The sequence below is a fragment of the Schistocerca gregaria genome, chromosome 1 (genome assembly GCF_023897955.1).
Source record: "Schistocerca gregaria isolate iqSchGreg1 chromosome 1, iqSchGreg1.2, whole genome shotgun sequence".
NCBI lineage: Eukaryota > Metazoa > Arthropoda > Insecta > Orthoptera > Acrididae > Schistocerca > Schistocerca gregaria.
This window is the reverse complement of record NC_064920.1, coordinates 164,767,334-164,782,782: the sequence shown is the minus strand read 5'-3', so window position 1 is coordinate 164,782,782 and position 15,449 is coordinate 164,767,334. Positions and strand designations below refer to the sequence as shown.

General features: G+C 37.6%; 1 protein-coding gene across 1 annotated transcript in view; it reads left to right on the top strand.

Annotated features, from left to right (window-relative positions):
* The window catches only part of LOC126336039 (transmembrane protein 120 homolog), a 61,341-nt gene that overhangs the window by 20,913 nt on the left and 24,979 nt on the right, over window positions 1–15,449 (top strand). Inside the window, exons 3-5 of the mRNA XM_049999522.1 lie at window positions 4,215–4,391; window positions 5,849–5,941; window positions 9,397–9,614. Coding sequence (XP_049855479.1) covers window positions 4,215–4,391; window positions 5,849–5,941; window positions 9,397–9,614 — 488 coding nt within the window. The remainder of the gene's footprint in view (window positions 1–4,214; window positions 4,392–5,848; window positions 5,942–9,396; window positions 9,615–15,449) is intronic.

Here is a 15,449-nt window from a genome sequence, read left to right as displayed (position 1 = left end):
AAACAGATGATAATCGTCAGACTATGGTGAGGCAGGCAGGTGGCCAGATAAACCAGCACATCTGTTCCTGTGTCCATAAAAAACGGTTGTTTCACGTATCATTTGCTAACAAAACACTGATGGCTGTTATCTAGAGAATCACTCAGTCATTACTGACTTTCCACCCCCTTTTCCTATTTTGCACGGCATGTTTCCCTTCCTTCCTTCTGTCCCAAACCAGCCTTGGTACCAGCATAATTTGGTAGCTGATGCCAAGTGACTGTGACTCCTTGTTCTGTGATAGTGTCATCATCACCTGGTACTTGCCTGCAAAGCTACAACTTCTGTAGAAAGTTTAGTAGCTGTGCTTGAAGCAATGCAAATGTCACCATGGTGGTGGTGTCTGGTTGTGGGCTGACGGCCACGACACTCTCAAATGAATATAGTCCAACAATGCAGTCAGCGGTCTGTGCAAGTGCATCTAATTCTCCCACTCACACTGTGAGTGTCTTTTGCATATCTGATAGTGGGCGTGGCAACCAAAATAGTTTCACACAATGTCATCACTGACTGCACTATTCACCAGTGTTCAAGGACAGTGTTGCAACTGTGACTGTGTGTAGTTACCATGTTCTTCTGTCTGCAGTATCTTCTCTGATCTCTTGGTTTCTGGCAGCAGCACACTTTTGATCATTGCATTTTTATGCGCTTTGTATTATTCTGTAGCTGATAATGTGGCGAAAAGGTCTTGTGCTTCAGTGACCATCTCTTCATTAAGTGCTGTGATGACACAACTGTATTTGGTCTTGTTGGCAGTAATGCGCCAACACAAACTGGCTCTCAAACTGTGTGGACAAAACCACCATATTTTGTTGCCAGAATGGAAGTATACTATGCTCATTGGCTCCTCATCTGCAGTTGCTGATGCTGCCGTTGTCATGTATAGTGTTCTTTGTAAATCACTTAGGAAATATGTGGTGTGGCTGTTACACATTCACACTGCAGTGCAAATGCTGTAGCCAGCACAGATGCTTAAACTCATCAGACAGCGTGGTTGAGTCTTGGTGACATCATGTGGCGCTGTTGTTTCTTACTAATCACATTGTATCCAGTTCTATCCAATTAATGTGTCAGGATCACCAATAAATGTTGGGTCTTAAACAAGAAATTTATTTCTGACACTAAACAGGTGTAGCATACAGAAACATGAGTAAGCAATATCTGTAGATACAACATAGCAACCAAGGAAGTTCTCATGCTTATGGTCACGCTAACACTGTTAACATGCATTACAACACTTATGACTTTGAACACTTTGTGTTATGATAATCTTTCATTATGTACACCGTCACTGTAGTTCTTGCTACTGGTAGTCTGTTGCAGTGCCTGGAAGATGTACCAATGTTGCCAGTTCTCTGCCATGCAAGTGTGGGGTACTCGGCCCACTACAAAACTCCCCCTGCAGGGAGAAACAAACAATAGTTGTCAGTTTATGAAATTGACCATGGGTCCAGGTGGAATTTTACTCATCATCTGCATTGTTTTTCCACAGTTGCTCCTCTGGTATAGTATGATCCTCGACTGAATGATTTGTTAATTCCGCCTAAGTTGCTGGGGGTGGAGGATGTTCATGAGCCAATCTAGTAATGGCAGACAGTTTTGCTGTGCCTTCGAAACTTAGATAGGCTAGTTTACATATATTGATGGAAATGACTTTCTTTCCCCCTTTTAACTGAAGAGTCAGTGTCCTTTAATCCCATTCTTCAGTCAGATACAGGTATTAGTAAGATGGCTCTGAAGTTTAATGAAACAGGCCTTGACACAAATAGCTGTGTTATATTATAGGTGGATCTGTGAAGATACTGATTGTAACTTTCCCTCCTTCTTCTGGAATTATATTATATTTAGGTGTGCAGAACATGTCGTGAGTAGCAATTTTTAGAGTGGTAACTGTACATAGCTTATTGTTTTGCAACTCTCACACACTCTTGGGGTCCATGAGCAAGCCGTTTTGCATGCCAGGCAATTCAGTGTTTTGTCACCAGTGCCCTCATAATGCAGAGCTTGCACGACTCAGTCCGTGCAAGGACTTGAATATGCAGTGACATAGTGATTCCAGTACATGGCTTGGGCAAGCATGTAGCTCCTGCATTGGTTTCTGGATGTGGCATGTACCATAATTGAAGGGCTGATAGTTCTTGAAGCAAACCTTCAGTTGTGCCACTGCCAGCTCTTTCAGGTCTGTTGTCTGAGATATGGTGCCAACTCATAGCAGTGCACCATGACTCATGTAATCAGTGCTGCTGATGTGCCAGATTTGAGTCATGAATCGGGTGTTGAAATTCAGGTGATTTTGTTGGGCTGGCTGATAATTGTCTGAGGTTTCGTGTTCCAGTTATATTGGGTTCATCATTTGTGGGGTTCAAATAAGTGTAGATGATATTTGTGTAATTATGTGCAGAGTTGAGCTTTAAACTGCAGTCTGGCCAGGTCACTGCCTAAGTGTAGATACTGGCAATCTTACTGCAGGTAGTTGGCTAAAGTACCTGGTAAATCCCTGCACTCATGTTTTCTGAGAGTATGGGGGAGTATGGGGTGCTGAGACTGCCACAAGTAAAATTATGATGCACCACCTTCCATTCCTTCTTTGTTCACAGAATCATCTTTGCTGAAAAACAGCCAACTATATTTTAGTTAGTGCATTGGAGGGTATCTGAGGTAGAGATACAGGTCTCCTCCACCTTGTTAAGTCCAGGACTGCATAAAGTGATATGAATATTGTTGAATATCTTTCATGTATTAACACATGCCTACAGTTGTACAATAATTTGGTAAACTGAAGGGGTTGGCAAGTAAAGTGCTAAACCACAACAGCATATTTAGTAGTTCTATGTCATGTGTTTGGTTTAATTCAAAGGAAAGAACATAATACAAGATAAAATAATTTGAAAAGTAGACACCACTTTCCAGCAATGCATATAGAACTGCTTGCTACCAGCATGTGATGAATTCGAAAATGCAAAGATACTATGATCAGACTAATCTTTACGAAATTGGGGTTAGCACTTCCTTCTGCTAACCGCTTCATTTCATGTTGTTACCATGGGAGATTTAATGTGTACTTTAAAATTTGCTTTCTGTGGATGCTATTTGCTTGTAAATATTTTATGACAGCTATATATGCACCAGAATCAGTTCTACCATTGACATTGTTCCTTGCCGTTATTACATTGTTCCTCGCCCCTGTTTTGTGGCATTGTTCCAACTTGGAATAGGTAAAGCAATACAAGTTAACAGATGTATGTTTCATTGGGAAGGACAACGGAAAACTGTGCAGTTGAGGGCCTTAAACCATCTCTTCTTCTCCTCCTCCTCCTCCTCCTCCTCCTCCTCCTCCTCCTCACACTGAACTTTCAGTGTAACAGGAACCATTAAAGTTCACATCACAAAGAGACGTGACATGTGATACACAAATTGGAAAGACCATTTTCTAATATCCAGTCATTCACTGTGAAATGAGATGCTAATTAAATGTTGGTGAAAATGGTTGCAATAGCTTGACTATTGTTTGACAACGTTCTTCTGGTTTTGAGGGATTGGGATCTGTTCAATCTTGTTGATTGATTTACCTTTCCATTACAAGCAGCTTTGTTTAAATATATGTAACCCACTTGCACTATCCAGTACTGTAACCAGTTAAATGTGCACCAACAATAAGCATACATTGGAAATTAGGATTTTTCACTATTTTCATCACAGTCTGACAAAGTACCTGAGAGTATTAATAATGTCCTTGTTTTGTGGCATCCAGTTGGATTTCCATTGTATTTCTGTCAAAATTATGAGTGGGGAATTGTCTTAAACTTGATTGGTCACAATTTTCTCACACTCCCAGCGTAAGCTTAAAAAACAATTTTTTTTTCTATTTGTGGAGCAAGTGTTCAGCTTAAATCAGTGTATCACTTCACAAACATGCTATGTTACATAACAAATAAGGTTACATTATTTTAAACATGATTGCACTCTAAAATTAAGATGTTAAATACTTGAATTGTCTTTTGAGTTTGTGTTGTTGTGGTAATTATAAGTCTACTCCTCATGTTTCTGTAACAGAAATCTGAATGTTTTTTAATGAGTCTGTGTGCTACTGTACCTTCAACGAGTAATTTAATTATAATATCCTGCATTTATTACAGGATGTTAAATTTTTTTTCTTAATAATCTTAAATTTTCAGATTAAGAAAAAGAGCTGAGGAGAAAGATGTGAAGACTGTTTTGGACCTGGATAAAGATTTGCAGCGGAGAGAGGTTAATTTAAATGAAATAGAGCAATGTTTACCAAAGCCGAATGGTCTCTATTTGAGAATTATTGTGGGAAGTGTGAATGTTTCCATTCTCAACAAAAATGACAAGTATGACAAAATTTCATCTTAATAAATTTTACAGATCTGTTATTAACTAAATGTAATAGTTTTTAGCAGCGCTTCTTGTTAGTAAATAATTTTTCGTTACTGTGAAATGATATGCAACTGTAGGACAGGATCAATGTTAGGTGCATCATTGTTCTTATTGCTGAAAGAGTCAGTTAAAGGAAAAGTAATAAAGCAATCATTACTAGTGAAGTGGTGTGCCTTGATACCAAATTTCTAGGTTTTTAATCTAGGGAGGCAGGTTTATATCCTGACTACAACTTTTCAGATTTGAAATTGCAATGATTTCTCCATCCTCCAGATTGGTACGAGGATATGTGAGTAGCCTTTCTCATAAAGCATGCTTTTTTGTATATTTCTTTTACAACCTGATTTAGAGATCAGATGTTACACTGTGGCCAAAATTTTGTAAAATGCTTTGACATCTTGTTCCAAGAGATTTTGGTGCTCACATGTCTGGACCATAATCAGTTAACTGCTTTGGATCCAATGTCTAAACAAATGTAGATTTGCACCTCCCAATGTAGGGTAGATGTTCAGTTTCATAACAATTAATGGTTTGTTACTGAAGCTCTTAGATATAACATTGAGTGGTTTTACTGAAACTTCAAGAATTTTGAGGTGTACTTGCTTGTCATCATCAGATGATAGTTTGTTAAAGTGCTTGAATGAAGCAGTGCCATACTTTTTTGTAATCATTATAGGGGATGTAACAAGGATGCATTGTTTATCATTAAGAAAAGATACACTGTATCCATTGTTGAAGAAATACAGAAACAGTTACATTCATAAAGAAAATATCTTTAGTAGTGGCCTTTTGGGAGCTTCTGCCTAATTAAGTCACCAAGGGAGTGACAGTCTACGCAGCGAGCCATTACAACACAGTAAAAGGAATGTAGCAGGTAATTTACCAAAAAGACTAAGAATTGCTTCCTTCTGCTGGTATCAGATATTTGCATGACGGTGGCCAAACACTAATTCAACTGTACATTGTAGCATGGATGCTGCAGGAGGTACTGAACCATTCTTGCTACAGCTCATTAGTTAAGTCCTGACAGTAATTATATTGTGAGGGAACACTAATTTACAAGAAGTCGTTTTGTATTTGTTGAGCAAGAATCGTCATTTTTGGTTGCAGGTCACTCATCAGTAATGTCAAAGCTATTCAATTTCTGATATGTTTGTTGCTATCATTTAATCCAGGCCTTGGAGTGAATGTTCACTGCATTTACCAATGTATATCTTTCTTATTCTTCCTTATTTTCTGTATTAGCTAACTCTTTTTTAAATGCAGAAATTGTGTGGTTTTATTTTCCACATCATTAGCTGTTGTGGCTGCTGGTAAGATGATACTTCCCCTTTTTAATGGTTATTATTATTATCACTGATGACTTTAAATCTGGGATTTTTTTATTTATTACTATGTTGTTCTTTTTCAGGTTTAGATACAAAGATGAATATGAAAAATTCAAACTGGTGTTAAGTATAATTGGATTTGTTCTCGCTGTTCTCAACCTGCTAGTTAATTTCCGGTGAGTATTGAGTTTCATTTTCAGTTTCTGTAGAAGTAAGAAGTGGCAGGCAGAAGTGCCAAAGTCGAAGATAAGGTTATTGCATTGTGTGCATTTTAAGGTGTCTGTAGTTTGATGCAGTTATCCTTCAAACATGCATGCATATCTGAAGGAACAGACACTGCTGACACTCTACAGCCATGTTAAACGCATGAAAATTTGTGCTCGGACTCATATTTTCTGCTTCTCACGAGCAGTGATCTTAACTACTTTAGCTATCACAGTGTGCCTCCAGAACCGATCTGTGTTGCAGGGATACTACGACATAATGGACTTTGGATCAGTCTTGGGGACATGCTCAGATAGCTCAAGTAATTAAGGAAACTGCTTGCAGTAAGCTGGAAATCCAGCTGCACATTTTTGTGTGTTTCTATTAAACGGTACAGCTGGATATAATTGTATCCAAAAATTGTGAATGTTTCATGTATCAAAGGTAGGGAACAAGAATGAGAAAACAATTCTAGTCAGAAATGGAGTAAAGAGTAAGAAACCAAATAGAGAAAGGGGGGGGGTGATTTCAGAATTGAGGGGAAGGGCTGAGAAAAGTAGAAAACAATTGAAAGGGATCTGTTTAATTATGCTCAAGTGGTTGGTCAGAACCTGGCACTTGAGCTTGGTTTGGGCTTCCCATACTGAAGTTGTAAGTTACTGGAGACTGGAAGAAGCATCAAAGTTAGTGAGTACTGTTGTTAGTGGGCAAATTACAAAGAACCCTTTCCAGCATTGATCAGTCTCAATTTATCAACCAAGATGAAGCAATGTGGCTACAAAACGGCACACTTACACCAGTGGTGTGGTCAGATTGCCTTCTGACAAACCTGATTCGATGTGATTTTCTATGTCATTTAACACAGGTGCTAGATTAATTTCTTCAATAAAGACATAACTGATTTCCTCCTTTCTCTCCTTTTGCTACTGAAATACTGCTCTCTGTTTAACATTGTTGGGCGTTGAATGAAAGCCTACCATATTGTTTAACCATATGCCAAGGAAATAGTTTGTGAAGGTATTAAGGGTTTGGTCAAGACTGGAAGGATGATCAGTGTGTGCTATGATTGATATTAAAATAACAGGCTAAATGGTTATGAGTATACACACACACACACACACACAGTTTTAGGGTGAATTTTTAGCTTTTTTGTGTGATTAATTAAAATAAATCTGCATGTGTACTAGGTTAACATTTTTGTTGTGATATGTCGAAGAATCTGACTTCATATATATATGTCAGATTCTTCTACATACCAAAATAACAATATTAACCTAGTACACATGCAGATTTATTTTCTTATGTTTTCAATTTATTTCTTTTTCATTCTATATAGTGGAAAACATGGTAGTGGAAGTAACTCCTGTATTTGCCTCTTTTTGTTTTTTTTCCTCTTCCTGACCACTTTTCTCACCTGGCTTTCTCCATTCTTTGCCTTCACTTTCCTTATCTGTGACTAAGATTGAACCCTGCCATTCAGTTCCTCAGATGTTCCGATCTCATCTGCCCTACCCTCTGCATTTTGTGTTTTATTGATCCTGTGCAGTTTGTTAGGATTCATTTGATAACGTTCGAATAGTCTCATATCCTCCAAAACCCTTTCCTCACCTTTGCCACTTAAAAGTATCTTTTGTTTTAAAACTTAGTTTTTGTTAGCTTTTTTTACATGTTGTCTCTGTTTGCTTAGCAGGGTTAGATTCCGATTATATTTTACCACTATTGCAGTTACTCAGTTTGTAGCTTGATTTAATACAACTTGGAAATATGAGTTATCAAGATACAACTTAATGTTATGTGAGACAGGGTAGTGGAAGTGTGAAGTTACAGTACAGAAGTAGTAATATTATTGTTGAAGATTTCATAACCTTAACTTTTGTATTATGTATGTAACACATATTTTTCCTTGCTCCACCTCCTAACCCCCTCCCTCCCAACTCCCTGTGGACGCATGCTCAAGCGCACACAACGAAACTATGAACTCGTTGGCAGAGGAATCATATCTTACTAATGTGACATCTCCCTGAAACTTGATAAGTTGAAAACTGCTGTGACTTCAATGAAAAAAATTCTGATTGTATGTCATCAAGGTCCAATCATTCCTGCCACAACCCACACAGCTTGGTCAGATTGTGTGGACTCTGTCCCTGACATTCAGAACATTTTTCCTGGATGTCAATTGGTTTCAACTCCGTGAACTTTGCAAGCCATTAAATATCTTTGGTTCACCATAAATATTCTTAATGTCATGAAGTCATAATGGCATATGAGGATTGTAACATTGGGAAGTATGGCTAATGATGTTACACCATTTATGTAGATGATAAATACGAAACCAGTATTCTTTTGTACCTCTATACTCATTCTGATTCAACATTTGGGTAACCCCAATGAAAAGAATCATTTTCTTGTGATTAAAATATCTATAGAACGCTTTCCAAAATATATGAAGAAGTTGTTATGCAAACACTCACATACAGCCAGAAGTGTAACTTTCATGATCACATTGCAATTACCCAATCCCGTACGTACAAATGTTGATCTCTTTACTCGCTATAATTGGCAACTTTATAGGCAAAAGTAAACAAAAAACTCAAATACAACTTTGTTACAAATATTGCAGTGATAAAATTTCCTATGGAGTGTGGACTCTGAAACAAATTGGAAAGAACCAATGTAGATGTACTGCAGCAATTTGAATCAGGCAGGAAAAGAACTTTTCCTATAAACTGTGACAAGCTCCTAGACTGGCCCCAAAAGACACTCTTGGTGTCAATTTTTCTGGGAATTTCTGAGAAACAAGGATGTTTGCCACTGTCAATATGAAGAATAGCATTTAGTGTTAAATTTGCAAATTTTGTGCTGCTTTTTCAATGTATGACTGTTGGTATACCTGGAAACAGTCGCACTCCATCAGAGCAGCTGTGAATGAAACAAGACTTTGTGCATTTTTGTGCAAGACATCTGCCACACTCTGGACACCTGGACACAATTGTATAATCTACATGCAGCTGCCACATACTCTACTTTGTTCTATATCGTGCAGAAGCACATGAAATTAATGAGCTTCAGAATGCTAGGCGACATTTTTGAGTTTATGTATTTTAACTTCCCCCATCAATCCAGTTTTCCACACTTTGCATCCATTCATCACATTGTTGTGCTCATCAGGAGGGGGGGGGGGGGGGGGGGGGGAGAGAGAGAGAGAGAGAGAGAGAGAGAGAGTGGGTGGGTGGTAAGGTTTAATCTTAAGTAATTCCTGGAAAAATTTAACTAATGAGTAAATTCAACAGTTAGCTAATCTATTCATAACACATTGTTTTGTACGTAATAAAAGTGACAATTTTCCTATATTGCATTTGTAACTAGTATTTTTGTTATACAGATTGAGATGTGCAGACACATTTACTTTAACATCATTCTTTTTCAGGGTTTTGGAGCTTTGTTTGCTTTTCCTGTTGGTTTGGTACTACTGTACTCTGACTATAAGAGAAAGTATATTGAAAGTTAATGGATCCCGCATCAAAGGATGGTGGCGACTACACCACTTTATCTCAACGGTTGAAGCAGCTATTCTCTTGATATGGCCTAACAACAGTGCTTGGTATCAGTTCCGAACGCAATTCATGTGGTTCAATGTATACATTAGTAAGAAACTTGCCCTTTATTATCCACCTACCTAAACATTTTAGTAACAATCTTACATTAAATTGAATATGTACTCTATTTCTAATGGGTTACTCATTTCCTTCTTTTACAATTATTGCATGTTTTATATATGTTTCGATACTAATGTTGCTTTTTCGTGTCATGTTAATAATGAATGACATCCTGCATAGCTTGTGCCTGCTTTTAAAACTGGGTATTGACGTATCACATGGTTGGAGAATTTTCAGAATTTAACATTACTGTGTTATTTCATTTATTCTGTTACATATCTGAAGTTTGGTTTTGGGAGTAAAATTAGGTTATCCTGTTTAATTTTGAGGCCATTGCTATATTAAGCATGACTAGTAACGTATTTGTTAGGACACTATTTATTTTTGATATATATATATAATTTTTTTGGTACGAGTCTCACTCTTGAGATATAATCAGTAAAAAAAAATAATCAGACAGTGGAAACTATCTTCCACAACAGATTTTCCACAAGATAAATTAAATCAAAATCAAGACTGGCAGCTTCCAAATGTTTTTATATATGCATGAAAAGTAAGGTCACTTTTTTAATAGCCTGTGGTTTATGCCAATTGTACACCTGGAATATGCAGTTCTTGATCACTGTTAAGATAAAACGTTGCTGCAGACCTTACATGGCGAGTTACCGTGATGTGTGAAAAATTGGATAAAAAATGTGAATTGCTAGTAGGAAACATGTATGCCATAGTTTTATACTACTGTTCTCTGAATTTCTCAATTTTGTAAAAGCCCATGAAAAAAGTTCTGGGTAGTATAAGCTAAATACCATTATTTAATATGTGGAGGAATGCGTGTTCTTGGTTTTATGCCCATTGCTTGGATAATCCCTGTTATGAAATTACAGAATTATTACAAACAATAGTGAATACAAGAATTGATTCTGCAGTACAGTATCTGCTTAATGACTGCAGATAATATGACCATTTTGTTATGTTCACTAAAAATATATTTTTGCTATTTCTAACACACATCCTAATCTCTAGTCTGGCAAGCTTTCTCACACAGTCCTTCAATGTGGTAACTATGCATACAAGTGTTCAGAAAGCCACACCTTTAATGCAATTCCCCAGCTTTTTGATCGGTGATCTGTTACAGTAACTTACAGTTCTTTTTCCAAGTTGATCTTTGTTTTCTTTTCATCTTTTTGGGCCATTCAAGCTTTCAGGAACTGTTGATTATGTCTGTTAAGAAGCAGCATTACTTTCTCACCCATGAATTGTGCGTCTCCACTTTAAGGTATTCCTCAACATTCTTCCTTTACCACTGCATTTACATCTACATCCATACTCTGCAAATCAGATGAAGTACATGGAGTGTACTTCCTGTCGAACAAGTTATCAGGGCTTCTTCTTGTTCCATTCATATATGGAGAGCACAAAGAATTGGTGCTTAAATGTCAGTTAATGCTGTAGCTGGTGTACTCTGTGTTGTGAGCGCTATGGGAGTGATAAGTGGGGAATTGAAGCATACTCTTAGTTTCATCACTTAGAGATTGAGTCGCAGGTTTGGTTCCCAGCTGAGTTGGTGACTTTCTCTGCTCGGGAACAGTGTGTTTGTGTTGTCCTGATCATTTCATCATTATATGTGAAAGTGGCTAGATTGGACTCTGTATACTTTAGATCTTTGTAAGGGTGCTGATGACTGCACAGTTGAGTGCCTCACAAACAAATTATTTCACGGGATAGTTTGTGTCTGTTTTCAAGAATTTGTGAGGTCAGTTTTTCAGCATGTCACTGATGCTCTCTTATGGGCCAAACAAATTTGTGACCATCTGTGCTGCCTGCCTTTCGTACATGTCAAATATACCCCACTAGTCCTATTTGATTTGTCTTCCACATGCTTGAGCAATATTCTGGGATGTGTTATGTAAGCATTCTGCTTTGAAGACTGATAGCGTTTCCCTGGTACTCTACCAATGCGTGGAAATGTGCTACCTGTGTTACCTGCAAAGGAGTCTATGTGATCCTTCCATTTCATATCCCAAGTATTTGTATGAGTGGACTGATTCCAATAGTGACTCATTGACGATGTAGTCATAGGATACTACATTTTTTATTTTTGTACAGTGCACAGTTTTATATTTCTGAACATTTAAAGCAAGTTGGCTATCTTTGGACCACTTTGAAATCTTATCAAGAGCTGACTGAATGTTTGTGCAGCTTTTTTCAAACAGTACTGATTTATAGATGATTGCATCTTATGCGAAAAGTTCGAGGTTGCTCTTAATATTATCTCCAAAGTCATTAATATACAAAATGAACAGAAATAGTCTCAACAAACTTCCCTGGGGCACATCTGAAGTTATTTCTACATCTGTTGATGACTCTCTGTCCAAGATAACATTCTGCATCCTCCCTACAAAAAAAAATCTTCAGTCAAGTTGCAAATTTTGCTAAATAGCCCATATGATCGTACTTTAGGTAAAGCAGTTTGTCAGATACAAAGTATGCTGAACACACTTATTCTGTAGCATATAAGCATTGACTAGCATTCTACTGATCTCTTTCGTATGCACTCACAATTACTGTGTAGATAGAACCAAATAAAGTTTCTTTCTCTTACAATGCCAGGTCCCTCAGCTGACTCTTACATTGTTATGTGTAATATGTATGTTGTAGAGATCATCCAGCTATCCAACAATTGACATGGCACCAGATCATAGCTTAGAGCACTCTGATACATTGCTTTATTTGTGCACAGGTGCGCATATTATTTTGGTCAGATATTGCACAGTGTTAGTAACTGAAAACCTGATCCTTATTTGCAGCTAATGAAACTATATCGAAATTCTTGAAAGGGCCTTGATACAGCTCTGCACCATTGTTTAGTGAACAAAATATCAACTTACCAAGTATCAAACCAGATTTGTGAAAGGTATGGGTCATCCTTGCACATAGAACTCAACACACTGTCCTTAATAGAACAAAATCGCAAATATAATTTTGGGAGTACCGCAAGGGAGTGTTGTAAGAGTGTGTATTTACAATTTGTATTGGTGATCTAGGCGATAATATCCCATGCTCCTTGAAGCTGTGTGTGAATGATGCTGTTGTCTGTAGGGAAGTTTCAGTCCCAGAATACAGTTGAATTGGAGAAGACCTGCAGAGGACTAGCATTTGTAGCAAGGATGGGCAGTTGACCCTGAACTTGAATAAATGTAACGTATTGCCCAGGAACAGGTGAAGAGATTCACTACTGGCAGCAAAGTACAGTGTTGGTAACAGATCAATGGAGACAGTAACTACTGTAATATATATAGAGATAACCACCCAGAGTGACCTTAAGTGGAAAGACCACATAAAACAAATAGTAGGAAAAGCTACTGCCAGACTGAGATTCATTAGTACAATCTTAAGAAATTTGTCATCCATGAAGGAAGTGGCTTATGAAACACTTGTTAGATTGATTCTTGAATATTGTTCCTCAGTCCGGGAATGTTACCAAGCAGGTTTTACAGAAGAGATGGAGAAGCTCCAACAAAGAATGGCATGTCTTGTCACTTGAAATGGGACCATTATGGAGGTGCTCAAAAATTCCAGTGGCACACACTACAAAGAGGCATTAGAAATCACGGACAGGTCCACTGTTGAAGTTTAGAGAGTACATGTTCCAAGAAGTCTGACAACATAATACTTTCTCCTGCATATGTCTTGTGAAATGATCACATTGAGAAAATAATAAAAATTTGTCACACAAGAGTTATATCAACAGTCATTCTTTCCATTGCCATTCGTGAAAGGAACAGGAAAGGGGAACACGCCTTAAGATTACTTGTAGGTGGGTACATGTCACTTTTAAAATCGCTAGTCTTGATATAACTCAATACAAAAGGCATTTATTAGGTAATTTCTGAGTTCGAGCTGGAACTTGCATCCCTATTCATGTTTGTCACAAATACAAATTTTTAGGTCCCAAAAAACTTGCTACAGCAACACATGTTAATATATTTTATTCATTACATATTCAGGATTCTGTTTGTACCATGTGAATGCACAAGGTTTTGATGGAGGCAATAATGATTGAAATGTGAGAGTTTTCTAAAATGAAGAGAGAGATTGCGTATAAGATTATCCTAACCAGAGCGAAAAAGACTACTTGCACCGTTAGTGTGGTATTATAAAAGCAAATGCTTGACATACTGAGAGCAGTCAGTTATTTCACATTCAAACTGTGATACATTTGGGGATGTGGTCATAAGAAATACACACGTAGACTCTGGTACAGTTTAATTGTCTGTGAAAAGAGGAAGGTTTCACAGCAATGATATTTTATGTGTGCAGAATTCTTAACATACCCTTGTTACTGAGCGAGATGGTGCAGTGGTTAGCACACTGAACTCACATTTGGAAGGAAGACAGTTCACACACATGTCCGGCCATCCTGATTTTTGTTTTCTATGGTTTCTGTGAATGACTTCAGGCAAGTGCTGGGATGTTTGCTTTGAAAGGGCACAGTTGATTTCATTCCCCATCCTTCGCTCATCTGATGGGACTGATCACCATGCTGTTTGGTCCCCTCCTCAAAACCTACCAACCAATAGCTTTATTTTGCATTGATATCAGTTGCACTCCATTGCCCTTAGAAAAAAAAAGACTGAATTTTTATGTTTATAAGGATTGCTGTTGTTTCAAACTTCATTATTTTGTGATCAGTGATCATTTTCATTGCTGCAGTTGCAAAATTAAGTTCTTAATCAGTGAGATATATCTTAGGTATCATTTTTAGCAAGATTATCAGCCATTATAAAATTAAAGTGATAAACATTAGAGACCTCCTAAAAAGTACAAACTCAAGGTTGGAGAACATGGGATACCTGTCTTGGCATGGGATGTTACATCTACATACATATACCTCAAACCACTATATGGTGTGTGGTGGAGGGTGATTTGTACCATTGTTAGTCATTCCTTTTCCTCTTCCACTTGCAAATGGGGTATGGGTAACAGATTTGCCTGCATTACTCTATTAAAGCCATCATCTCTGTTACATTGTTCTTAAGATACACATTTGTTTTGCAGTCTGTCACAGATGCTAGTTTACTAAACTTTTTTAATAGGATTTTGTAAAAACAATGTTTTTTTTCCCTACAGTTATCATACTGATAGACCTGACCCATTACCAGTCTAGCAGTACACTTCTGAATTGTTTTGATGTTTGCCTTTAATCTAACCTGGTCCGGATAAAACATTTCAGCAGTTTGCAAAGTGTTCAGCATGTGGTCTCCTTTTTAGGCTGACTATTCTTTTTAGAATGTTCCCAATAAATGAATGCTGACCACTCGCCTACAATACAACTGACATAACATGCTTGTTCCATTTAATGCCACTTTTTAATGCTACACATTGATCTTCAGTACGACCGAGAGGCATACCATTAATATTGTACTTCAACATTACAGGAATAGTGTTAAATCCATCCTAGTCATAGTCAAAAGTATGGTGTCCAGGAAACCCGCTTTCTCAGGTCACTAGGCAACATTCAAACAAATCGTATTAATGAGTTTTATTACAGAAGGAAAAGATTACTATATTTTACTTTGACTATTACACAGACATGTCACAAGCAAAGAGCGCCATACGAAATAAACAAGCTTCCTCACTATAAGATTCCTTAGTCGCTGCTATAAAATTGCGTAATCTTGAAGCTGCTGTTCAACTGGGCCATGACCAGTTGGGCACAGTGCATATGTCCTCTTCACATAGGGGCCACTGCTGTTGCGTTGTTGTCCTGGAGAGGAGTTGGTCTGCGTGCTATTGGCTGATGTCTTCTCACAGCCATCTCTTC